The sequence below is a fragment of the Trachinotus anak genome, unplaced genomic scaffold, assembly GCF_046630095.1.
Source record: "Trachinotus anak isolate AG129_WGS33_773 ecotype Australia unplaced genomic scaffold, CSIRO_AGI_Tana_v1 ptg000028l, whole genome shotgun sequence".
Lineage (NCBI taxonomy): Eukaryota > Metazoa > Chordata > Actinopteri > Carangiformes > Carangidae > Trachinotus > Trachinotus anak.
Window position 1 is genome coordinate 2,701,895 of NW_027273879.1, and position 26,214 is coordinate 2,728,108.

Genomic DNA, 26,214 nt, shown 5'->3' on the forward strand with positions numbered 1-26,214 from the left:
TAAGGAGTTCAGCTGCTGTGGTGTATAAACACTTAATGAACAGCTCTCTGACTGAAAAATAACCACTTTTTTTTGTAAACTCACCATATTTTGACACAACTTGACTTGCTTATGCAATATTCCACTGTGCAAACAAGCCAAACAAGGTAAATAGGAAGTATGATGTACTTTTCTGCTAGAAAAGTCTCGAGAGATAAATGTTTTTCTGGGTCCAGGTAGAGACCCTACAACAGGAGCAGTTTGAGGATCTGCAGGGCAGCAGATGGGTCACCAGAGTCTGACTATTTAATCAGGGGGTGAGGTGTGGTGCAGGCAGAGTTGGGGATTATATGGTCTGGTGGCTCAAATATTCATTTCCATCATCTGCAGCAGAAATATAAATCCTGTCTTTAATATTCAGTGGCTATCTACCGGACAGTTTGATCTGGCATTTGAAAGAGAGAAAAACTACATCCCCAGGGAAAAATACAGTAAGGTGTAACTGATTAGTGTGGTAGATAAAAAATGTGTGAAAAAATTTGTGCATATTTTCCTTTATGATATGCGACTCAAAGAAAGACGTCAAAAGTGCATTTTGTTCAAGTTTCTCAATGCACCACAAAACAGAAATGTGAAGTTCCTAGTAACTGTTGATTTCAACACCACCAACTCCCCTGTCTCCTATACTCCTTCCTCTTTTTCTCAGTGGTGATGGCCAGTGGTGCCTATGTGACTGCGGAACACTTAAAGGGGCCTACCCTGGTACAAAGCTGCTTACAGCCTCTTTTAGCACAGCCGGGACAGTACGGTTTATACTTGATAGGGGATTTTTGCAAGCCAGCCTTCTCTCCCTACCATAATTAGGCCACCCACATTCACAGTCATGTGCCTCAGATGGTGACTCTGAGATTTTGGGACCGTCCACACTGAGAACATGTTATGACTTATATGAAAAAAAAAGTGAGACGTAGCCTACCGCTTGAATAAACATGGTTAAGTGCTGTTTCTTGAAATAGCACAAAACTTCTTTTGATGTGGATATTACCTTTCTGAACACTCTTTCAGAGTAGTGAGGAATCAACAAACCAATAAATAAATAATTTTCACACATTGTGGAAACTGATATCTTTACACTGTCTTTAATATTCTTTATGTTAACCTTGTAAAAAAAAACAATGTCAGTGACAATAGAAACCAGAAGAACTTTGCTTTACATTAGGACTGAGTGCAAGTTATGTAATTTCCATAGGTGTTTCGTGTTGCAGGCGAGAGTACATGGAAGGGGGCGTGTCCGCTGAGAGCGAGAATCTGATTGGCCTGCTGGTGTAATGTTCATGATTGACAGAGACGCGGACCAATGAGCGGCCGTGCTTTGTCTCGCCCCTTGCTGGCCGCAGAGGCGACGTTCAAGGGAGCGTTTGTTCGGGACGGGGGAATCGTGCCGTTATGTCGAGTGACTGTGGCTTTTAACAGTTTGTACAACTCGTTAAACCGGATTGAAACCGAAGCGGAGGATTCCTGCTCTTAGCCGTGTTGGTAAAAGAAATATTTAGGGCTGCATTTTATTGATAGTTCGCCGCAACCGTGAAGTTTTAAGGACGTGGAAGCGCCAAGTGTGGAGGGAAGAGGAGACGTTGGATGTGACTGGATTCGTGCAGACTCGGTATGTAACTTGTTGTACAGGGTCGCAGATGTTAACATTTACACCATTTTTTTAAAATAATAAAACCATAATTTATAAAGCTACTTGTTCGTCAAGGTACATTTTCCTAAAGGTAGTTAAGTTTAACTTAGTTTACTTTCTACCCTTGCGTTAGATGGTCGTCTTTTTTTTTTTATTAACGTCCAAATGTTGTTTTTTTTAAATCATGTTTATAACTATTGTTCCGTTTTACCCTCTGTTGTTTGCTTCTGATTAACTTTAGGACAACTTTAAGTAAATTCTCATCGTAATTTCCTCCAGCAAATAGCTAATTAACCCCAGTCGCTAATGTTAGCAAGCTGCTAAGTTAGCTAACCACTCCGGTCCCTCGACATCTTTTCAGACACTGTATCCTTGCTGCTTTGGGCTCTTTAAAAGTCAAGTAGAATAAACTTGCAACCACGCAAAAGTTTTCCAAATCCACAGGTTTACTGGCAACACATTTTCCCGTCGTTTACACACCGAGGAGGTTGCTATTTAATTAAACAAGGGTGACAGCGCTGTGAATGTAAGATGTCATGGGTAATGCTAATGTTAGCAACCATCTGTTGGCTGAACATTTCTAAAGTCGACTTACTCTGCTAGAAGCTGTTAAATATAATTGTTAGATTAAGAAAAAAAAATACTAATGAGTTCTGTATCAATAACTTCTTTACTGTTGTGAGACTCAGTCACAAGCATTCGTGCAACGCCACCATAAACTGAAGAAAGTCATATTTAATTAAGTGACTTGATGTTACAGTTTAGTAGAAACATTGCAAATACCTCTTCATCAAAGCAAATATGATCTGCCACAAGCTTGGTATTTGGCAAAAGTTAGTAGAAAGTAGTCATAAATGTTAAATGCTTAAAAAAAGTTGAATAAAATGTCATCTGTATCAATGCATGCTGTAAATAACTTGAAATAAGGCGCACAGTATTAATTCACCTTGTGCTTCAGCTTAGTTTTCTTACTGTAAATATAAGCTCAGCCTTTACATTCTGCTTTTCAGCAGGTCTATCATTCAGTGTTAATGTTTATAATGATCTTATCTCATAAACTTAAGTCTGCTCACATCTGAGCATTGTGTGTGATGCATGATTGTCTTATGCAATGGGTTGCAAATGGCCTCTACTCTCATCTTACAGGTCTGGATAGCATTCTCAAGATCACAGCTGCAGGCCATTTACTGATGGGTACATACAGTGCGGCAACATACCAAGAGAACTGTAGATCATTCACAAAGGACAGGAACTGTGAAAGAATGAAGACAAGCTAGATATTGTCTCTACAGAGCTGTTTAACTGCAAATTTTTTGGAGGTACACACATACGACCATTTGAACTTGTAAATGTGTACCTGGACTAAACAGATAATCAGAGAAACCTGAAAAGAAACTTTGCTGGTTGAAGTTCATCTTCAAGAGAAGGCCTTGACACAAAGAGATCAATATGAGTGCTGAAGGATATCAGTACAGAGCGCTTTATGACTACAAGAAGGAGAGGGAGGAGGACATTGATCTGCATGTAGGGGATATACTGTTGGTAAGCAAAGGAGCTCTGGTGGCTCTTGGGTACACTGATGGGCTGGAACAGAGGCCAGATGAGATTGGATGGCTGCCAGGCTTCAATGAAACCACTCAGGAAAAAGGGGACTTCCCTGGGACATATGTCGAGTACATCGGAAAGAAATGGATCTCTCCCCCCACACCCAAGCCAAGGCCCCTCAGACCTTTACCTGTAGCTCCAGGCTCCTTCAGGACAGAGGCAGACTCTGACTCAGAGCAAGGTGAGTTTAAACACCAGACACCACACAGGACTGTATAGTACGGAGGGCTGAAGCTAAGCTAACAGTTATTTTCATTACTGGTCAATCTACAAATTATCTCCTAAATGAGTTGACTGGTAAATAGTGAAAAATGCTTATCACATGTTCTCAGAGCTCATGATCCCATTCTTACATGTCTATGTCTGTCCAACCAACTGTCAAAACGCCTTAGATATTCAGTTTACTGCCATAGGGGAATAGAAAATTAGAAAATACTAACTTTGGAGAATCTAAATCGAGTGGAATGTTTGCTTAAAAAAATACTTAAATAGTTACTATCATCAGACTTATTGATTTTCCTGTTGATTGATTAATGAAACAGTTGTTGCAGCTCTGATGAAAAAAGGTAGTCAGGTACAGAAAAAAGAAATTTATTGCTTACAGTGTCGTGGTGGTTATTGTTGGTGTACACTAGCGTAAACAAAATCCATAATGAAGCAGTTGATGCAGAAATACAACAAATCAAAAAATTCTATCAATTACACAACATTGTCATGCATGCCTAGTGTACATAACTGGGTCATGTATGTGTGCGTTTTCAAGTGTGAATGCAGATTGTTTCTGATACAGAGTTAAAACGGTCGTCTGGATGGAGATCGTTTTCATTTTAAAACGCAGATTTACAACAAAAACGTAGTAGTGTGGACGTAGCCTCGGGTTTATATATCGTGACAGTTGTTTCATTGTTCACCGCACCAGTGTTATCTACAGGATGTGGACACAGCCATATTTGAAAATTAGTGTCAACCATCATTTGAGATTATAAATTGCTCAATGCTTAACAAATTCACATTGACTGGTAACATTTTGCGTCTCAACATATACCAGCTTGTTGGGTAAATGAAGCCACACTTTGCATTTTACATTAGTGAGAACTTATGCAACCTAAGATTAAAATATTACTGGTTGTACTGATGATGATTGGAAGGAAGAAACACAAAGTCAGCTCTGTCGATGACACACAAATTCCAGTTTTAATTTGATAAATTACTGACAAAAATCTAATTTTCAGTAATTCTCTGGCCTCCATCAGTGGGTGGAGTTTGCTCAGTTGTCATAGTTCTTATCATTTTAAGTATGAACTTTCCATCATGTGATAGCGGGTGATTATGTGTGTGTTTGTGTGACGTTAACATCCTCATCAATCTTTCTTTTTAATTAATTGTTGAGTGAAAACATAAACAAGCAACTCACAGATAAAGTGTTAGAAAGATGCTAATTTTGCACAACGGTTAGTCTTTAAGAACAAGTGTCTCTGCCCACCTGCCCTGAATGTGAACCAAGCTCAGTCCCAGAGGATAACGGGGCTGCGAGCCTCTTGTGCTAGCCATATGTTACTATTGGATATCATCTGTGTTTCTCTGCAAAGCCGCATCTTTAGGGAATTTAATTCCCTTATCACTGTTGAGACAGATGATTAGATCACTATGTATGGGACATTAGGGCAAATTACTGCCCTGTAAGCCCTGGGGGAACAGCTTGGCTAACTACGTCAAAACTGAAAACATATATCTATATCCCCTCTTACATCTTTAAAGCTGTTTCATTCACTTCATTTAGTTTGTTACCTAGCAAGCTAGTTATCAACATTTTGAGTTATGTTCATGATAGGGTTGTGATTAAGAGATGCTGTAGGCTGTCGCTGCATCCAGTGGCTCTTGGTCAAAAGCTCTGGTAGCTCCTAAAACCACGATGCCTCATTGGCCACAGCATATACATAAAACAATTTTGGTACTATTAGAAGCCATTTATTTTCAGTTTTGGCAAAGTTATATGAGCAGCATTCCTCTCTTTTAGTACAATGCTGGGCTAAACATATCTGATCATCTCTGTAGCAGACACAAAGAGATTAAAGCAGTCTTTTATTTGACTTCGTGTGTGACGGCAAACAAGTCAGAAGTCAGACTGTTCCCTTTTGTGCAAGTTAGATAACTCAGTAAGTGTTTTATGTGACATCTATAAGCAATAAGTTCAATTACAGTTGAGTATGGTTTTTGCTCACTGACACGAATTTCCCTTGGAGAGAGCATTAGTTCTCAGGCCGCAACTCTGAACTGTAATTAGAACCAGGATCTTTTTAAAAACACTGTGGCTTGTATGAATGTGTGCTTAAAGCTTCCTGCTCACCTAAAAAGCAGCTGTAGTCAGCCGGTTTCTAGTTTCTGCTCTTTGCGGTACGATTGTGAGATTCTTTGCTGTGGTTTGCAGGGTGAGCAAGGAGCTGTATGAAGGGGGCATGTGTTGAATGGCTGTGTCGTGGTTGAGTGGCAGCGCTGAGGCTGCAGCGAGTGTGAATGTAGCACCGGGAGAAGAAAAGTCTCTGTGTCCTGGGCTGCGAGGGAGCTGGAGAGGCGGGGATGGGGGTGGGGAGGAGGCCCTGAGGTTATGAGTAAGGGAGAGAGAGCCCCTGTGCTAGCTAATGGGTCGGGATGGTGTGCAAAAGGATCAGGACTGGAGCTAAGCTGGGGGCTTGGCAGAGGGGCTGAAGCAGGAATGGGATGGGGGGACCTTGGGAGGGACTTGGGTTCTGCATGCTCAAGGGGGCTTTGAAGAGGGGCTGAGGGCTCTATGATGGAGGCAGGGCTCTTGTTGCTCCCAGAGTGTTTGTGATTTATTACGCACCACCAAGGGATCTCGCTCCCTTCCTCCTACTCCTCAGCTTTTTTTTCCTCCCGTCCTCCTCCTCCTCCTCCTTTTTTTTTTTTTTTTAATGTTTTGATAGTTCCTACAGTCAGCTCTGGCACTGGGAAAAGAGGTGGAGAATGGAGGCTTGGAAAGGGGCCTCTCCTCTCTGAGCCACAGGGGTTTACATGAGTGCAGCAGATGTGGAGAGGGTAAGAGAGAAAGAGATGAGGGTTGGGCTGGGAAACTATTCCGTCTCATTCCAGCTCTCAGCCCTTTTTTTTTTAAACATTAAAGTGTTGCTCCTTTTCTGGGCCTCTCAGTTGAGAGAATATACATGTGTTTGAGCCTGCCAAGGAAAAGGAGCTCAAAGATTGAAACCCCAAGAACGAAGCCCCATTAACCTCAGATTATAGCTCAGTTAGCTTGTTTGATTTCATATAGAAATGCAGAATTAATTGAATAAAATCTCTCCCTTTAAGCGCTGTACATATGGAAAAAAATGTATAGAACTTATGTTTTATCAAAGCAACAAAGAAAAAAATTCACAAATGGGGAAATGACACTTTTCGAGAGGCATTTTATCCTCACTAATTTATAGTATGTTTCTTAACAATGATAATGCCATCAGTTAAGACAAACGTTAAATCAGAATTCATGGTCTGAATCATTACGGTGCAAAAACAGTTGGTTGCTGCAGTTTAGGAGTATCATGTCATCCATTTAGTCATTTGTTACAATAGAGAAGTTCAACAGTAGTTGGATATTCGTATTGCTCAGGCAGTGAATCTAAATGGTTAAATGTTATTGTTTGGAGTTTTTTTGTGTGTGTGTGTATAATTGCCCTTTATCTCCCAACAGCCAGTCTGAGTGAACATTGTTGCAAATGTTAGAGGTAAAAATGTGAATAACTGGTTGTTACTCTACATGCTCTCACAAGGTTGAGCCTACATGCTCAGTCTTGTTTAAGGAAGTATTTGATGCCATCGGGCTATCTTCTCTTGCTTCTGAGGCTTATCAGTATGTTGGGGGTTTTTTTTGTAGCTAACACTGCACTACATTACTAAAATGAAAGTGACATTGCGAGTGATCATTATAAATGTATGTTGTATTTAAATCTTTTAGAACTTTCTGTTAAAAACATTGAAAAGCAGATTCTTATATGTAAACGTTTTTTCATCACCAGAGTGTGTGGACTTACACTGTATCTTTGTGCCATAGACTAACTGGGCTGAAGTGGTTCACTTTATATGTATGAAAGATAGACAGAGAGAGCCTACTAGAAGGAAGAGAGAAGGGTACACAGAGGAAGCAGTTGCAGGGAGAGCACTGTGCATAGCTGGAGATTGAGATAATGTAGCTCTCCTTCTCTGGGCCTCTTTAGCACTCAGGCGGACATCTGCCGTATTGAACACTGTTTCTGTCAGCGCTGTTGATTTTTCTCTATTAAGAATTCACTTCTCTCTTAAATTCGACACGTAACAGCTTTGGTTTTGGTTTCAAAACGGTGCATATTTTAGTATCTTTTCAGAAAGAGGACAGTCACTTGTTGCTAAATCCATCATAGTCAGTGGCAGAATGAACAAAGCGCAAGTTTTATAACGTGATAGTTTGCTCTGATATAGCGTTCCTCTGTGGGACTAAAGGCAGCTGGGGCCAGGAATGTGTTGGCGCTTCTTTGGTGGAGGGGTGCGCACAGACTGCATGGTAGACTGATTTGTAGCTTTGTGATGAATCAGTATTGTGCTAAGTGCTGATTGCAGTAACTCAAACAATGCAACTGGACAATAAATGGTTGCACACTGAACAGGACCCCAGCGATTGCTCTTTTACGCTGTCATTGTTATCAGTGTACATGCTGCTGCTATGAGGCTAATTTTAGTGATTTAGGTTTCTTTGACATTTAAATAGGAAGATTATTGTTTTTAATGTAAAAGCTCTACTGTGGTAAAAATGTATTTGTCACATTTGTTTATTTTAGTTGCTAAATATTAGCTTTTAATGCTGGCATCATTAGTGGGGTTTGGGGAGCGTGACAGCGTCAAATCCACTGGCTGCTAACGTCAGACTCAAGCTGGATTTAAATATATTTTTGTCTCGTCACATTCGTAGTTTCCAGCATTAAACTGTGTCACAGAGGAGAGTTTACAAAGTGACTGTCATCTTTTTTCCCCATGTTCCCTGAGACATTTTTTCACTTTTAAAATATGAAGTGTAGCTTTTCTGTGGTTGTCTATCAGTGTCAACAACTTTCCAGTGCTGATAAGACACAGACTTATCCTTCTCTTATAGTCCTAGCAAAACATGTGAAATGGAATAGCTTAGTTTGCTAATAGAGGTTGCAGATTAATTTTCTGTTGACTGACTAATCATTTAATCAGCTATCATTGTTTCAGCTTTACCTCGTAATTCTTCTTGTAACCAGTTTTCTGTTTTAAAAAAATGATCCACACAGAAGAACGTGGTTCTCTCCTATGCCCTTTTCTAAAATATGCTGTTTTATGCAAATTTTAGGGCTCAGCAAACTGTTTTTTTTTTTTTTTTTCACCAAATTGCATTAGTGCATAAATCCAGTAAGACTGGGGTTGTGTGCATGAAAGCGTGCATAACTGTTTCATTACTTGATTGTGTGCAGAGACTGAAGTCTGAATTGGCAAATCTTCTTTACTGGAGTCAGAGCATGTCTGCCAGCAGGATTAGGAAAGAGAGAGAATAAGGCAGAGAGAGACAGACTGATGGACTCGAAAAAGCTGTGCAGTAAGACAGAGGTGAGATTAGACAGAATCTCAGAGTCAAGGAGATGAGAAAAAGTGTTTCAAATATGTGATGAGAGAGGAAGGGAGATAAGGTGGACTAGCTAGGGCACATAGGTGCTGTGTGTGAGCCTCGTGCTGTGGAGGTGTGGCATTACATAATACTTTGAACAAGACAGATCACAGGCTCTTACAGTGCTTCAGTTATATTGAAATGTGAACTCATTTATCTGGTTTCAGTCACAATGCCAGTCAGCTCTATTAAAAATAGAATCAATTCGCTTCCTGTATGTCTAAATGTGCGTGTGTATGGACTTGCTAGACAGAGGATCACTCAGAGAGATGTTACAGCGCACCTTTCCAGTGTAAAACTCACAATTCAGTTGCACAACTTTAAACAGTTGTGGTTAAATAACAAGTACAATGGTATGTCTCTCCTCTGTCACGTCACCAGCGGTGCAAGATAAAGATGACATCTCCCTGATGCAATATGGAAAGAACACTGAAGGGCAGTTATTCTCACTATCACTGATAGTTATTCTCACTTTACAGATCTTGAATGTTTAGTATTTGCGCTGACACACCACACACAGTCTGACACATAGTGACATAGTGGGAATAGAGGACCTTGCAAAACCTTTCCACAGTCTGTATTGTGGCAGAGGCTAGTAAAATAAGGTGCAGGTTAAAAAAAGTGCAGCCATTGCTGAATGTGCCACATGTCTCTGTCTGTGCTCATGGATCTAAGCTCTGGCCACTTATCTCTCTAAAGTTTTATTTCATTTTAATTTAAGAGGTTTTATCACTCATGAGAGGGCTGCCCTGCAATTCAACAACTAAAAAAAAGCACAGTGATCTTCAAGCAGCAATTACTTTCGAAAATGTGGCTTGAATCCAGATTTGGCGTCAATTGCACATGAGAAACAAAGTGGTTACTTGTGCAGGTTTCATGATTCAGTGATGGTCTGCTCTCTATAGGGTTAATTGTCACCCTGTAGCAACAGTCTCCTCATTGGCTGTTGCTTAGCTTTTGCACTGCGTCTTCCACCCTGCAGGAGGAGACATTGCCTGCCGTTTGCTACTTACTTCAGCTCAGAGCTGTATCATTCACTGACTTAAAATACACAATAAAAGCATGTTAGTTCCCCTCATACAAATATATTAACAACAATTCTATCCTTTTTTGTTTTATTGTTGAATGTCTGAGCAATGCTTCACTTTTAGTATCAGTTGCAGCCTTTTTCATATAATATAATGTACACACTGTCCACTTTTATACTTGTTTTATGGTATTATTGCTCTATAATGTGCTGTCATGTGTGGCGTGGTGTGTTGTTCTTTCCACGACTTATCGACATTTATTGGCGTGCCTCAGCGAGACCTCTGCCAGACAAGAAGAAATGGTATAACCTGAAAATGCTGGTTACTTGAGTGGGCCATCCAAATTTAACATAAGTGTGTGCTATCTTTAGTGTGTCGGTGTTGCCCCAGCCCTGTCCTGCCCACAGTCTGCAGCCCTTTCAGTTCAGACATACCGTTTGAGCCGGGCAGATTGTCCCCCCACACCACAGCAGCACCAGTGGCAGCTGCATCGACTTCCTCGACGTGTGGTTGACTGACTGACTGGCTGAGGCCTTTTGGGATATCACGAGAAGAGTCTGCCAAGCATGCAGGCTTGTACAGACACGTCCGAGGGGGCCCCTGTCTCCTTACTTTCCTTTCCCAAATTGCCACAGAAACCAGCTTCCATAGAAAATTTGAACAGTCTCATGATGGGTGCAGCCCCTCAGCTGTTCCAGACACTGCAAAACAACAGTATATGTTGTGTTCTCACCGTAGTAACACTGCAGTAAATCAGGGAGGGCAATTTAGTTTCTGGCATTGATTAGAGATTATAGTTTTACTACTGATGCAGGTGTTTCTGAATGTTTACAGCCCTCCAAAATGAACTAGAGCTTCAGCTCCACTTAGTTATTCTAATGAGGTTTGCAGAAAGTACATTCATCTCATGTGCCTTTTGCAAAGTGTAATAAAAGGCCTGGTAAAATCAGCCGTACCTTTTTGCTCCACAGCAGTAAAAGCTTTCTGGTTTTTACATCATTATTATCATTAGTTATATTAACAAAGCGAATGCCTGTAATGCATTTCCATGGTTGTAAGATGTGGCCAGTGGGAGCATGTTTATCGTTTGATCTCATGCCAAGGCATCTCAGAAAGCATCACTGATAGCTTGAAACATTTCTGCCATATTTCGTCCGCTACTTGATACAATTCCATTGGCGTCGAAACCGTCGCATCGCTGACAGTACCAAGAAGCAACTGTATCTCCGGCCTGTACTGTGTCACTCATAGGCCAGCCACGGATAGAGTAAATAAACAGAAACCCGTTGGATTCTCCCATTTCAAGAGTTATCACCAAGCTGTCTGAGAATGCAAGTAGATGCTTTTAAACATACATAGTCTCTGTATTTGATGTATTGACGTGTTCATAATTAAAACATTTTATCAAGTCTTTAAAGAGATGTTACCTTTAATGAAACCAGCCGTCCCTGGGATGTTGCCGTTGGGTAATTTTCATAGATATGAACAGTGGGCAGGTGGATGGGTCGGGGGTTTAAATTTAGCTTCAGGTTGTGAATTGAGTTTCTCAGAAAAAGGTTGGCAGTAGAATGGCAGCCGTGTTAGATATCTTGTCTAGGAGAAAGGTTACACTTCCAAGGTGTGCGGTGGCAACGCTGCGTGTCTCGATCTCTATTTAGGGAAACTTTGGTGTTCCATCTCAGAGGTCACTGCTTCTGAGAAAACCCCCCCTCCTGCATTGCAGTTCCAATAATGTCTTCCAGATGACCAGTTGTCCTAGATGGAGTTTGGTGTGTTCTGTGGTTAGAAGGACTTTTGGTAATCCAGTTTCCTCACACGCAACATGCCAGCCTTGTGAGCTGCGCTGGCCAGAGCGGATGTGGAATTGGATGAAGCGGTTCATTATTTCCCTGATTGGACATTCTTTGGTGGGAGAGGTCCTCGGTAATGAGTAGCACGCATGCATCAGTGGGAGCAGAAGTTGGATGTTTTAATGCATTTTTAAGGTAGAAAGAAAGAAAAATATGGTTACGAGAAAGGCTTCCATTCATAGTTTCGGAGCATTTTGAATCTGCAGATTTTGTGTTGAACAGTCAAGCCTTTCAGGAAAGTGCCCTTTGAAAATGCACCTTTGCGTATCCAAATAAAATCTCTGCCAACCCCTTCATCCTTTCATTTCCACACCTGGGTACAAAGTTCTGAAGGAAAAATGAGGAGAAAACTCAGACCTGGCTTACCTCATATCACAGGGTGTTTGCTTAGCTCCGCGGTCCACCAAACCCTAACTTTAGTGCTCAGCGCCTCCTTTTTCTGAATCGGTCTGTTGTAAATATTCACCTTTTACTTTTTGAAGGCAGAGCTTTGGTTTTGTACCTGCTTCCTTTGAAGTTCTAAGTAGTTCATAAGTCATGTGCCTAATCAGCCACTGCTGGTCAAGATGAAGTGCAGCCCTCACCATTTAATTCCACATAAACATTCATCAAAAAGTCTGAGGTCAAAGGAGGTTAGATTAACTTTATTAGCAGATCATGTAGTTTCTGTATGGGACACTTTTACTTTGTATTTTCAATTAAATTATGATTCCTTTTTTGCTGATTTGACTTAGAAATAAGATACATTTGTGTACAAAAGGGCACAAACGCTCTGAGCCCCAGTTCGGTTCCTAGCTGAACTCTTTCCTTCGTGCCATTCCCCTTCTTTCTGTCCCATTTCCTTTCTCTTAACACTTGTTCCATCAAATAATAAAGACATGAAATGGCCAAAGATATAACTTTAAAAAGAAACATTTCTGTACAAAATAAACCCATTCATTTCACCTCAGGAAGAAACAGGCCAAGTGAAATCCCCAAAGAGCCATTGTGTTTTCAAAACAGCCAGAAGACTGAGACAGTTTATTATTTCATTTTGTCCAAATTTAACAGCTTTTCATACAAATCTCTGTTCTACTGGAATGCTGTGGAAGATATTTATACATTCTGCATGTCTGCAGAAAATCATTCATAGCTATGAGGAAGTGTTTCCTCTTCTATTGCTGGAATTTCTGCTGCGGGCACTGAATGGAATTTATCATAAAGAATAAGGTTGTTCTTTCATCGGTAGTCAGTCATCAACCTAAAAAGTACATGAAAATACACTGTGAAAATAATACAGACCTTTATTGTAAACTGTTGAGAAAAGAAAGAAAAAGAAAATTAGAAATTTGTCATTTGATTACAAATATAATTTAATATAAAAAACACATCAAACATTGTGTACTTTGAGCTTTTTAGCTGTCGTTATTTGGTGGTTTTCTCTCTTATGTGAGAATAAACTGACTGTCTTTAGGTTTTGTGTGTTGCTTTGCAAAAAAAAAAGCTATTTGAAGGCATCACCTTGAACTTAAGGAAATTGTGATGAGCATTTTCGAACATTTTGGAACATTCAAGTAATAATTAGTCTAGTGAATAATCTTAAGATTTATTAGTAATAATAATAATAATTGTGAAGATGAAGTGCTACCGCTAATATTCACTCTATAAGAAAAAAAATGTATTATTATTATTTGGTAGCAATTAAATTGCATTGTACTGACAGTGATGTTGGATTTACACTGACTGTTTTATTTCAACACATTTGTGCTAGTTCCATGGTTTGATTTAGATTTTCAGCTCTGTCCAACTCATCTATCATGTTAGAAAAAGGTTCACAAGACAAGAAGAACTAGCAGGATGCCAGTTTTACTCCTCCAAAAAAATCTCCTTTGTTGATGACGTGTTCTGTCCTCCAGGCTTCTGTCTCCTGGATTTGACGGAGCAGTTCTCCCTTCCAGAGACCGCTCCACCCATGCTGGCCAAGCTGCTGGAAGCTATTGAGAGGAAAGGTGAGCTTGATGAAGGAAATGATAGTTACTCACCATGACATGCTGCTGCATATGTGAACTGAAAGGTATATGCTTTGTCAATAGATGTAATGATTTTACTGACTTTTTGCAGGTCTGGATAACCCCACTTTATATCGAACGTTTACTGCTGGTGCTGGACTCGAAGTCAGGCAGTATTTTGACTGTGGTAAGTAGTGAGGTAGTGTTGTTATCACGCCTTTTTTTTTCTCAGCCTGTATGAAACTTGCAAGTTTCCAATAGTTGAGTGAGTGAGATAAATGCAGACAAGAGGAAGTCTCATAGACATTAAAGAGCATTGACATAAGCAGTGATGATGATGAAGAGCACTAGAAGATTTGTGTGTGTGCATATACAGTAGGTTAAAAACAACAGAAAGGGCCATGATTTGTGCGCAGGCTTTATTGCATCCTTTGCATGATACAGTTTTGCAAATTATATCAGAGCTTAAAGTTATTCTGCAGGAATGAGTTTTAATATTTAACCCCGTCCATGCATTGCTTTGCATTTCAGACCCCCCCTCAGCAGACCTGGATCAGTTTGAACTTCCAGTTCTGTGCGATGGTCTGCGCAGGTACCTGCAGGATCTTCCACAGCCCATCATCCCCACCGCAATATATGCTCAGATGGTCCTCACTGCTAAAGGTGAGAAGAGACAACGTCAGTACAGATGTTTAGCACGATGTACAGTTGGCCTGAAACAGAAGTGCTGACGTAATGTACCCCTGCCCCGCTATTGAACATGCAGTACTTTCAGTACAGAAAACCGCAAGACCTCATCAGTGCCCTTTGGCTCTGAAATAAAACGTTTTATTTCGATTCTTTCTTCGGTCTTTACGCACTTTTCCCTCAGTGTAACAAATGATATATATTCTTTGTATTTAGTCACTTTCTCTTTCCCTTGTCTGTCTGTCTTGCTGCCTCTGTTGCACGCACAGACAAAATTCTCAGCATGCTGTTCTGTAGCACTGCACTCTCTTGGCGTCACATGGCCAGAAACAGGATATCTGTGGTTAATAGGAACTAAAACAAGCCTGAGAGTTTATCTCTAGCATCTCTCAGCAGCCAATCACCTGCCAGTGTACCTTACGCTTATTGTCGACCACACAATCTCTCTGTGGTTTTCAAACTGAACTGCACATGACATTTTTTTCCATCTCCTCATTGTTTAAAGAAACAGCTTTCATTTACTGCTCCCCTTCGACTCGGGTAGGGGTTTAATGCAGGGTCAGTTTTTCACATCTGCCGTGCTGACCTTTCGGCCGTTCTCATCCGTTTCAACAGAGGTGGCGAGTCCTGAGGAATGTGCCCAGCTGCTACGTCGCATCGCCACCACTCCAAATCTGCCTCCCCAATACTGGCTAACTCTCCACTGTCTGCTAAGGCATTTCGCTAGAGTGTGCCAAAATGGCTCCAAGAACCTGCTCTCTGCTATAGCCCTGGGCGAGATCTTCAGCCCTGTGTTTTTCAGACAACAAGCCACCAGGTGGGTGTCAGAGCAGTGGGAGCAAAGATAGACACTCAGAGTGTAGTGTGTGTAGGCTCAGTCATGCAATGCTGAGACACAGGACTCTAACCTGCAGTCGTGCAGACACTCGCATTCAGGCAAACACACACACACACACACACACACACACACAGAGCGCAGTGTGTCAGGCACTCATGGGTTTTAGCTGTACACGGATATAAGTTGGAGCTTTTCTACTTACCAGCTGTGCTGCACAATTAAAGTAGCTAAGCCTGAATTACCATCAGATTGAAACCGGCAGTGCACAGCACAGACTGTCACCTGGGCTGTAAAGCACAGACTTTATTTAACCTGCCTTTCTCACCCCACAGTTGCGAACCCAGTCAGGATGCTCACATCAAGATCATCGAGGTTCTGGTGACCAGTGAATGGAGTGAATGCCAAGCTGCTCCAGGTAGTTACAATTTAATTTTTTGCATAAAGTTTTTAAATCCTGTGGGATCCTGTTTTTGTGTTGGTGCTCAGTATTATTTATTTAAGAAACAAAATCAAGCCTGTTTGCTGCTCTTTCTTAATGCTGCATTCATTATTGGATGCTGCACATGGACACATGTTCTGCAGGGACTGAATTGCTGCAGAATATGAACTGAACGACCTGAGACCTGAACTATTAATAGCTTGAAGAAAGGCGTTGAAACTTGCAACTGCTGCGGTTGTAGAGGGCTTCAGGCTGCACTGTGGTGGTTAACTACTGACATTGTCAAGTTAAAACATTTTATCATGTGTTTTAAGTTGAACATTTCCTGTTGATCTTCTTTACAGTTACACTTATTTGAATCGGGGCTACACTCTCTCTAAAGGGGGATGTCAGTTTCTGCTTTTGTTGTTGATTTTTGTGTTTGTATGGTTTTTGAATTTAGATGAAAACATCTTAAATGTGATAACCGTTGAATTTCCATTTTGTGGCATAGGAGTGAAAACAGAAAATGAAACCTATAGATAAAATCTTGTTTGACATTCTGCCTGGTAATATGTCAAATGCAGAACTGCACAAAGTCCGTTTTTATGGCAGTTCCAGTGGTGGTCTGCATAAAGGGGCGAGTCTGGTGGTGTGAGTGCAGTGCGTTGCGTGGCACAGTTATGTTTTTACAGTGCTAGTTAAAAGCGCTGTCGTTGGCTGAGCCAGAGGCCCAGGACTGGCTGTGGCTGTTTAAACATTTTATTACCTGTTAGAGCTATTTATAATGTTCTTGTGCAAGGCCCACTCTCAGCTGTCAGTAATTTGCACCTGCGGGAGCACTTTGGCAGCAAGGCAGATGGATTGATGAAAGATGGAAGGGTGGATGGGCAGGATGGCAAAGACCTAAATGTTTTTAGTTCTTTTTACACACACACACATGTAAACACATGAGCCTGTCAAAGACACGATTAAGTTCAGGTGTGCCAAACCGGTTTTAGCCACCTGTCTCATACAGACAGCATGGTCACAAGAAGAAAGAGGGAGAATAGCCTACTTAGTAAACATGTACATTCTGTACATGTGTTTCTGTGAATGACCCGTGTGTGTGTGTTCGGGTGTCTGCGTGCCTCCTCCCAGTGACTGCGTGCCTATTTTAAGTAAGCGACAAAAGGCCCACTTAGATTTGGTTGGCTGGAGAGTCGGCCTGCTCCACAGAGCACTTCTTGTTAACCAAGGGCTGCCTCCAGTTTCTAGGGCCACTCTCCCCCCCTTCCCCGGTCCTCCCTCCGCCTGGATCTCCACATGTCCTCTCTGCCTCAAACTGCCCAGCTCAGCAAATATTTGAAACTTTGCAAGTTAATCATAAGACCGAACACCCCCTGCCTCCTCCTTTACAAACAGAGAGAGAGGGAGTGACCACAGAGACAGAGAGACACACACAGGCACACACAGCTGGCACGGGTGGCTGCTCTCAGAACAGGCAGCACTGACACCAGAACAGCTACTGCTAATCATTAACTATCTGCCTCCATGCAAGCGGGCCTCTGCCTTCGCGCAGCTCAGAAAGAGGGAGAGGGAGGAGGAGGAGGAGGAGGAGGAGACTCGGCCCTTTACCACACTCACAGCAGGAACTGAACAGTCAGTCAGCTAGACAGTCGCATGTTGCACCTGCCTCACGCCGCGGGGATTACCTGGATTTCATTAAGAAGCTGCAGCCTTCTGAGAATTAAAACAAGCAACATCCAGTTTCTCTGTGGCCTAAACTATGAAATGGAGCTTTACTGGAGGACTTGAAAGTAACTCTGTTGGATTTAATTTACCTTTTGGGAATAAAAGAGAAGCTACAGAGAAGATATTGTCGATTCACCAAAACATGCACAACTTGCAACGTAAGTTTGATGTTCTGCGTCTTATAAAAAAAAAAAAAGTATTTACTTTATAACTTGTCATTCAAAAGTGGAACAGTGCATTTCTGCTACTTCGGCCTTCAGGCTACAACGAAAAGGTCTGCATGCATAGAATAGACACGAACACCACAGCTTAAGAAGAAGGACAAAACAAGAAAAATAGGTTTTTGTTTTCTTTAAGCTTCCAGTCGCACTTATCAGCAGAAAGTTTTGCCCCGGGCTCCTGCTCATGCCGTGTAGTTATGAGCTGTTCATACAGATTGTGTGTGTAACTGCATTGCTGAGACATGCTGATGAATCTTCAGAGTTGAGTGTCGCCCTTCAGTTTACACCTACTGTTCGAAGAGGCCTTAAAAGTGAGTGTTTCAAACCCTGCAGAAATCTTTAAAACAAAGAAACCACTTAGAAGACTTGTTCATTTAGGTCACGGACAATAAAACTTTTTTTTCCTAATACACTAATTTATAGTCAGTGTGACCTGTTCAGCCACTTCTTAAGTTTAGCATGCAGCGTTTCAAGAATCATCCGTTAATTGAAACTAGAAAGACAATGGCTGTGTTCCATTTGAATCCTTCCACCTTACCGAGAACTAGGCCTATTTTAATTTCACTCAGGAAATCAGGGGAGCTATCTCTGTCATGCTCAGTGTCACGCTGTGGGATTACAGACGTATTTTGGAGCTCTGGATGCCACTGACCGGGCCAAGCATTATAATTTAGCTGCGTACGTGCTGCTGCAGCAGAGCTGGCTTTGTCTGAGTGCCAGCAGTGGGACGGACCAAACCTCCGCACGACACACAGAGAGGAGGGGCTGAGCAACCTGCAGGAGAGGGAGGGAGAGAGAGAGAGGGAGGGAGAGAGAGAGAGAAAGAGAGAGAGGAAAAGCATGGAACAGGCTGCAGGTCCTTTTTTTCCCTCTGCTAGTGGAGAGATGCTGCACATTTGCTCTTAAGGATGCACATTAGCACATAATGCTGGATGCTGCAGACAGAGGATTACGAGTCACTTCAGTTTTCTGTTTAGCTGCAGTGTTGTAAAGAATTGAAGCAAGGGAGGTAAAAGGTAACGGGCTTTCAGAATGACCTCATCGCTCTCAGGAAACGAAAGATGCTGGAGTGGTTGGTGACCGACCCCCAGTGTGATTGGCTGTGGTAAGTGATGTAACACGTTACTGAGCAGGCTGCCCTTAATGGCTTTTCAAATTGGTGTTGAGGTGGCTGTATAAAAAAGTGTTTGTCATGCCTCTTTAGAGAGATTTTTTGCCGTCAGTCATACACTGCAGGATATCACTTTGTAGAAAGAAACACGAGTGTGGAGCTGTTGACAGGCTAATGTTTGACAAGACTGGATCGCTAATGACCGATTTTAAGAATTAGAAATTTCTAGTAATCTGGAGATGAGGTGTGATCACACTGGAGGGCAGATGTGATGAGAGAGTGCAGCGGAAACTGTGTGCTGTGGTTGAACTGCCAGGCTGGATTTTGTAAACCTCTGCATTTTTATGCCATGTCACAGTTTGCAGCTGCCTGGAAAGTGAATGCTGCTCGCAGTCACAATGAACAAAGTCCTGCAAGGGATGTTGCAGCAGAAACGGGGTTAATGCAGAGGGAGTGAACAAAGGCAGTGCAGATTTGTGGGTTAAAAATAGCCTGCTACCATAGCTCTGCTGCTGCCATGAAGCTGTCGGCTTGTGAGCAGCATCTGCAGATTTAAGATTCTTTATAGATCCATAGCTGCTGTTAAAATGTTCTCCATCCAGACCATGGACGCAATGAAAATCTTGACTCTCAGTGCTGCCTTAAAGCTGCCAAAGGAAAAGGTGATTGTGGTTTACAGCCAGCAGGGTATTTACCTGCGTTTACTGCCCGTCTTCTATTTGATTACAAAATGTGCTGTAAAAGTAGTTTAACCTGCAGTTTCCTGCTTTCACAATGAAGAAATCTTTAATCCTTGTGGTGTCACAGTGCTTATTCTGGTCATCATTTTGTGTGCACAGAAATATAAAGCTACATAGCTGTATTTGGAACAAAGAATATTTATAGAGAGCCCTTTTTCTTGAATGAAATTCATTCTCCCTGACTCACGCTTCGTTTCTCCTCCCACTGCCCCGGCATCACCGCCTCTCCGCTGGAGAGGGGCAGTGTTTTGTCAGCCCTGCTAAATCAGTGGAAAGAGGATGAGAGAAAGGCAGAGCCACATAGAGTGTATGTGTGTGTAATTCAGAGCATCTGCAGGGAAAATGCTTGATTTTCTTGCAATGAGAACATAAATTCAGCTATTGTAGTGGCTGTCAGATTAGTTTTGGGTTTTTTTTTCGTAATGTTTTGCAGCTTTAAAGAAGAGCAAATGTTAGCACCTCAGGAGTCTCATTAAAAGCATCGTTACAAGCATTTAACTCAAACTGTGGGCCAGTTTAATGCAAATGTGAGCACATATAGGCTCCAATCACACTGCAGTGCATTTATTTACCCTCTGTGTCCACCCCTCCTGTTCCCACAGCTCTACCTCCAAAGCCACCCAAGCCCACATCTGTGACTAACAATGGTATGAACAACAACATGGCTCTGCAAGACGCTGAATGGTACTGGGGAGACATCTCAAGGGAGGAGGTCAATGAGAAACTGAGAGACACTGCGGATGGTACGTTTTTGGTGCGAGATGCCTCGACAAAAATGCACGGGGACTACACTCTGACTCTGAGGTGAGCTCATTCCTCCTTTCAGTTTGAAGTCATTTCCTCTTATCAGCACTTCTTTTTATTTTTAGCAGGTAGTTTAACCTTTTTTTGTTTTTGTTTTGTGCCTACAGGAAAGGAGGTAACAACAAACTCATTAAGATATTCCATCGGGATGGGAAGTACGGCTTCTCAGACCCACTGACCTTCAGCTCAGTTGTTGAGCTCATCAACCACTATCGCAATGAGTCACTGGCTCAGTACAACCCCAAACTAGACGTCAAGCTGCTGTATCCGGTCTCTAAACACCAGCAGGTAAGACGTTCACAAAGTCAAAACTACCACATTTAAAATGCTTTTATTAATCCATGAAGATCGGAAAAAAAAAATTCTCTAAAACCTCAGCACTGTTTGAAAACAGCTTCCTGAAACCTGAGGGTTCTCTGAAACCGATTACTCAGCCTGTGAACAGATAGAAACATGAAATAAAAAACCTTTTATTGTAAATCGTTGACTTTGCCACGGAAACTTAACATGGCTGGAAATACAAGCACATTTGTCGACATTCTCAGTTCAGTTCAACTTTTTAACATTTGTTGATTTTCTTTTTTTTTTTTTTTTAAATCATGATGGACATCAGGGTGATCAGGTCGATAGTCTTAAAATCAATGTATTTATATATTACGGTTGTATGTCTCATCCGGTCACTTATTTATGCATTTGCTGATTTTTTATTTTTTATTTTTTTTAATCTTTTTTTAGGATCAGGTGGTGAAAGAAGACAACATTGAAGCTGTGGGGAGGAAGCTCTGTGAGTACCACCAGCAGTACCAGGAGAAGAACAAGGAGTACGACCGTCTCTATGAAGAATACACCAGAACGTCACAAGTGAGTATCACCCGCAGTCAAAGTACTATCAACGCTTTTACTGCAATATTTGAACAGCATACACTCATACTTTGCTTCCCTCTTCCAGGAAATCCAAATGAAAAGGACAGCGATAGAGGCTTTTAATGAAACTATAAAGATCTTTGAGGAGCAATGTCAAACGCAAGAGCGGTACAGCAAGGAGTACATTGAGAAATTTAGGAGAGAAGGCAACGACAAAGAGATTCAGAGGTAAGAATACACCACACTTCACCACGTCACCTGAAAAGAAGCAACATTAGCAGATAATGAGTTTAATTCTGATCAAAAATTCTGTTCTCAGGATCATGGGGAACTATGAAAAGTTGAAATCGAGGATAAGTGAAATCGTGGACAGCAAGCGCCGACTGGAGGAAGATCTGAAGAAACAGGCGGCAGACTACAGGGAGATCGACAAGAGGATGAACAGCATCAAGCCCGACCTCATCCAGCTCCGCAAGACCAGAGACCAGTATCTCATGTAAGTATAAGCACACAAACAGAGCCTGTGCTGCTTCTGAAACACAGAGTACGTGTCCCTCTGGAGGAAATCTAAATGGATCTGCCCTGGTTTCCAATGTCCACGTGTTTTTTTTTTTTTTTTCTCTCGTTAGGTGGTTGACCCAGAAGGGAGTGAGACAGAAGAAGCTCAACGAGTGGCTGGGAATAAAGAACGAGAACACAGAAGAGTGAGTATCATTTAAATTTGACCAAACCAGTACAAAAAAAAAAAAAAAAAAATTGCAAATGCCTTTTTTGCCTCAAAACTTAACATTTGTATACATCACTTTGTCTCTAGTCAATATTCTATGGTGGACGATGATGAAGACCTTCCTCATCACGATGAGCGGTCCTGGAAACTGGGCAACATCAACCGACTACAGGCGGAGGCGCTCCTCCAGGGCAAGAGAGACGGAACATTCCTGGTTCGAGACAGCAGCAAAGCGGGATGCTACGCCTGCAGCGTTGTGTATGTATCAGGTTCCCACTGTTTGCAAACATATCTTGAAACAACACATTTTTTCATTTTTTTGACTTACACTGAAAGTCACAGGGAGTTATCTTTGAATGAATGGCTGAGATTTAGTTTGACGTTTTTACTGCCTGCAGATACAGAACAGACTGTGACCGTTGTCCTTCTCTTTGCAGCGTGGACAGTGAGGTGAAGCACTGCGTCATCAACAAGACCCCCTCAGGTTATGGCTTCGCCGAGCCGTACAACCTATACAGCTCATTAAAAGAACTCGTACTTCACTACCAGCACACGTCTTTGGTCCAGCACAATGACTCTCTGAATGTGACGCTAGCATACCCAGTTTATGCTCAGCAGAGACGGTGAGGACCCGGACGTATCCACATGGACACACAAAGAAAAGGCCTCATGGGAGTTGGAGGTACACGTCCTTGGACTCTGTGACTAAACGAGGCTCCGATGCCCAAGTCAGACTTGAAAACGGAGGAAAAGACGCAATAAAGCCTGAAACATTTCAATGACTTTGCCTGACCACGAGCCTGAATGTAGATTTATTTCTCCTTTGCTTTTTGTGGGAGCACAGAATTGAGCGGAAACTGCTGACCTCTCCCCCAGCGGAGGACATTTGAGGCCTTTTCCCAATGGTGCTTGTTCTTTTTCAAAGCTTTACCAGCCGGAATGTCTAATCGCAGCAGATAAACTCTTCAAATGGAGCTGTACCCACCGGCCACAACTTTGTTTTTCCACTTTTGTTTTTTTTTTTTTCCTTTCACACCATTTATGTGTGTGTGTGTGTGTGTGTGTGTCTTTGTTTCTGCACAAGTGTTTGTGTGTATGTGGCTGTGAGTGTGTGATTGTCCATGTGACCAAAACTCATAGAATCAGGAAACTGTGTGACGTCAGGGGCTGTGTAACACATTTGCTTGTGTTAACTGTTCAGTAGCAAACCATGGATCAGCTGATAAATGTAGCAAAATGGCACTTTTTAAAACAAAGTTTTAATTTTAATTTTTTTTTTTTTTTTTGGAAGAGACTCTTATGGACTTTTATGGAGAGGGCAGAGAGGACGAGACGTCGAGAACCTGCCTTCTAACTGTTGAACATTATAGCGCAGAAGTAAACTTGATCTTTACCGTGGGCAGGTGAAGCTATGGACTTGATATTTCATGCGCATCTGTGAATATGTGGAAAGTCATGAATCAAAGTGCACCATACCAAAAAGGATCAGTTCCTGTTTAGTTATATTCTGATCTGTCATGCAATTCTTCCTCCATTATTTCTTCAGAATTGTTTAATTCTGTTGCAACCCACAATATAAGCTTGTTTTATTGCTTGAAAAGTATCTTTTCCTGTGTAAATATCCAAGAGGATATTTTGTGTCAAAATGCCAAGATACAGTAAAAAACTGCTTATGATTTTTAAAGATAATAATAGAAACATACACTTTATTATGATTTACTTTAACAGCTGGTATAAAGATGGAAAAGATGAGTATTTTATTAGTCTTTTTTTGCTTCAAACTAATGTTCCTCTCAGGCAGAGACTTCTGAGTATTTGAGCTGCTTCAGTCACATTTTCTTACAGAGCTAAGCCTACATGCAGTTCTTTTTTTGACTGGACAGAGAAAGTTCGAGCACTCAGAGAATGGGATGATGGGATTGTACGACCCTTATCAACCATAACCATGAAACAGTATAGATTTATTTTGTTATAAAATATATATGTTCCCACATGAGAATATATGGAAGTAGACTGGTGTTTTCAACTGATGGATATTGTTATTAAAGATCAATATACATTGTCCACTTAGTATTTTTCTGTATCAGAAAATCACTGTTTACATGGGTGGATCAACTCATTTCAGACAAGTATGTAATTTCATAATTCAAAAGACAACACGTGTCAGTGGAATCCTGAGTTTACCCCATTTTTATTCAAGCCTTTACAAGTCCACGATCAAGTGATTGGTACATGTGTAAACCCAGTGGACTGGTGGTGACATAAGAAAATATTTTAAATGACTGTTAGTGTCTGAGTGTCAGGCCACCAGAGCTACCAGTGGTCACCTTCATTACATCTAACTGATGTGAAAAATTACAAATTGGGTCACTCGTCTGCCGTTAATAATATATATACACTTATATTGCGATCAGAGGTTTACCTGCCACAAAATTATTCAAGTATTTTGTCTCCCAAAACGAAGCATGGTCCACACAGCCGTCAAGTTAAAATGTTAATATATCTTTGCCTAACAAATTAGAAACCTTAACCCAATGTGATTTTGATTATAGCTTTTGTTTTTATTGACACATCAAATTAAACCTCTAAATTCGCTCCATCTTTGGCCCAATTTTTACTTGTAGTTAAAGGTTTACAGGCGCACAGCAGCCAACAGAAATAAAAACGATACCAGTGATATCATCTGTTCCGAGAGAAATGCTGTGTCAAATACGACCACGGAAGAAATTTAAGCCTGGAGAACATTTTGTTTTTGGTTTCTTGCATATTTTTCTCAGGCCCCGCCCCCTCCTTCCTCATGGCAGGACTGTTGTACAGCTGGAACAAGCTACTGTGAGATGAGTGACAAAGTTCAAAATGTAACGCGTGTTTTAGATGTATTTGACCAAATTATTGATACAAGATTAATTTTTTAGCACATTGATATTAACCGTCATTTATCTTAGGTTTTATTGGTTCTTTCAAAGCCGTGAACAGATGTTATGGAAACTAGATCTGTCATATCTGACATTTCTTTTACTAGAAGTCGTCTGATTTTATTTAACTCCCCAACAGCTGCTGGCATGAACTTTCTTTCTTATTGTTAAAATATTTTCTTTTTTTTAATAGTTCCTGGACAATATGCACCATTATTTTCTTTGCCCCAGTTCTGGGTTGTATGATTGTTTTAGGTGTCTTTTTTTTTTTTTTATTTGAAGCTCATCTTCTTTGTGGGTGTCCCAGACATGATGATTGGATTGAGATTTACCAGTGTTCCCCAGTTTTGCTTCAAATCTGTATTGGGCTTTGTTAAAAAGGAAATAAAAACACTTCTTTTTAAAGAAACAAGTCTTGTTTTTGTCTTATTACTGAAGCTAATGTAATGTGTAGTCCATTTTTAAAATACGTACATTTTTTATGTTCATGGTTCCCAGAGGATGAATCCTAAAGACTTTGAGCCCCTGAATTTTCCTCAGTCACCATGAGGTTGTCATTTGTGGCTTTTTGTGCTGCAACAAATCATATTTTTTGGATTAACTTTTTTTTGACCTGAAAAATTTTTTGGATAGTCTGAGGTGACGTCTTAATATTGATTGTTCATTATATAATGCACATTTCTTTTTTTAATCAACAGCTGACCTAAAACCCAAAAAGGTATTCAGTTTACTATCAAATAGGACAAAAGCATCAAATCCTCAAATTTTAGAAACTCCAACTGCTAAATATTTGGTATTTTTGCTTTAAAAATAACAATGATTCATTATCAGTTACCAAATAGTTACTGATTCATTTTCTGTTAATTGATGAAACGACTAATCGGTGCAGCTCGAGCAGCTTTTAGTGAAATGTCTTGTCAACTTATGGATGGATCACCACAAACTTTGGTACAGACATTCATGCAGCTCCCCCTCAGTATAAATTCAGTTTGGTGACCCCCTGACCTTTCACCTCTCTGGTCAAAGTTCCTGTCTGTCTAATATTTGGTTTTGCCAGCAGAGGCAGAGTAAGCATGCTGGCACACCAACGTGGTGAAAATGCCTCCTGAACATCAGCGTGTTAGCATTGTCACTTTGAGCATGCTAACATTCGCGTTTAGCTCAGAGCACCACCGTGCCTACGTGCAGCCTCATAGAGCCATGCAGCTATGAATCAGTTGTGGATCATCTCAGGTTGAACTCTTGCTACCAGCATACAGGAGTATTACAGACAATCCCAGGTGCACAAACCAGTTTTTTTGACAGACAGCAGGAGGCCTCTACCTCGTGTTGCGAAACATCTTTGATGTTGGA

General features: G+C 41.2%; 1 protein-coding gene across 3 annotated transcripts; it reads left to right on the plus strand.

Annotated features, from left to right (window-relative positions):
• Window positions 1-1,395: 1,395 nt before the first annotated feature.
• On the plus strand, window positions 1,396-24,008 carry pik3r1 (phosphoinositide-3-kinase, regulatory subunit 1 (alpha)). 3 transcript variants are annotated; one of them, XM_071465569.1, is made up of 15 exons: window positions 1,396-1,642; window positions 2,810-3,449; window positions 13,710-13,802; window positions 13,915-13,989; window positions 14,334-14,465; window positions 15,105-15,306; window positions 15,660-15,742; window positions 20,154-20,355; window positions 20,463-20,643; window positions 21,091-21,216; window positions 21,305-21,447; window positions 21,539-21,715; window positions 21,849-21,923; window positions 22,034-22,204; window positions 22,384-24,008. In XM_071465569.1, exons 2-15 carry the CDS (start codon window positions 3,113-3,115, stop codon window positions 22,571-22,573), a joined length of 2,187 nt encoding a protein of 728 aa, XP_071321670.1. In that variant the 5' UTR covers window positions 1,396-1,642; window positions 2,810-3,112; the 3' UTR covers window positions 22,574-24,008. The 3 variants fall into 3 exon arrangements, with proteins under 3 accessions (XP_071321670.1, XP_071321671.1, XP_071321672.1); XM_071465570.1 differs by lacking the exons at window positions 1,396-1,642; window positions 2,810-3,449; window positions 13,710-13,802; ... (2 more) ...; window positions 15,105-15,306; window positions 15,660-15,742 and adding an exon at window positions 17,203-17,637; XM_071465571.1 differs by lacking the exons at window positions 1,396-1,642; window positions 2,810-3,449; window positions 13,710-13,802; ... (2 more) ...; window positions 15,105-15,306; window positions 15,660-15,742 and adding an exon at window positions 18,665-18,805.
• The last annotated feature ends 2,206 nt before the right edge of the window (window positions 24,009-26,214 follow it).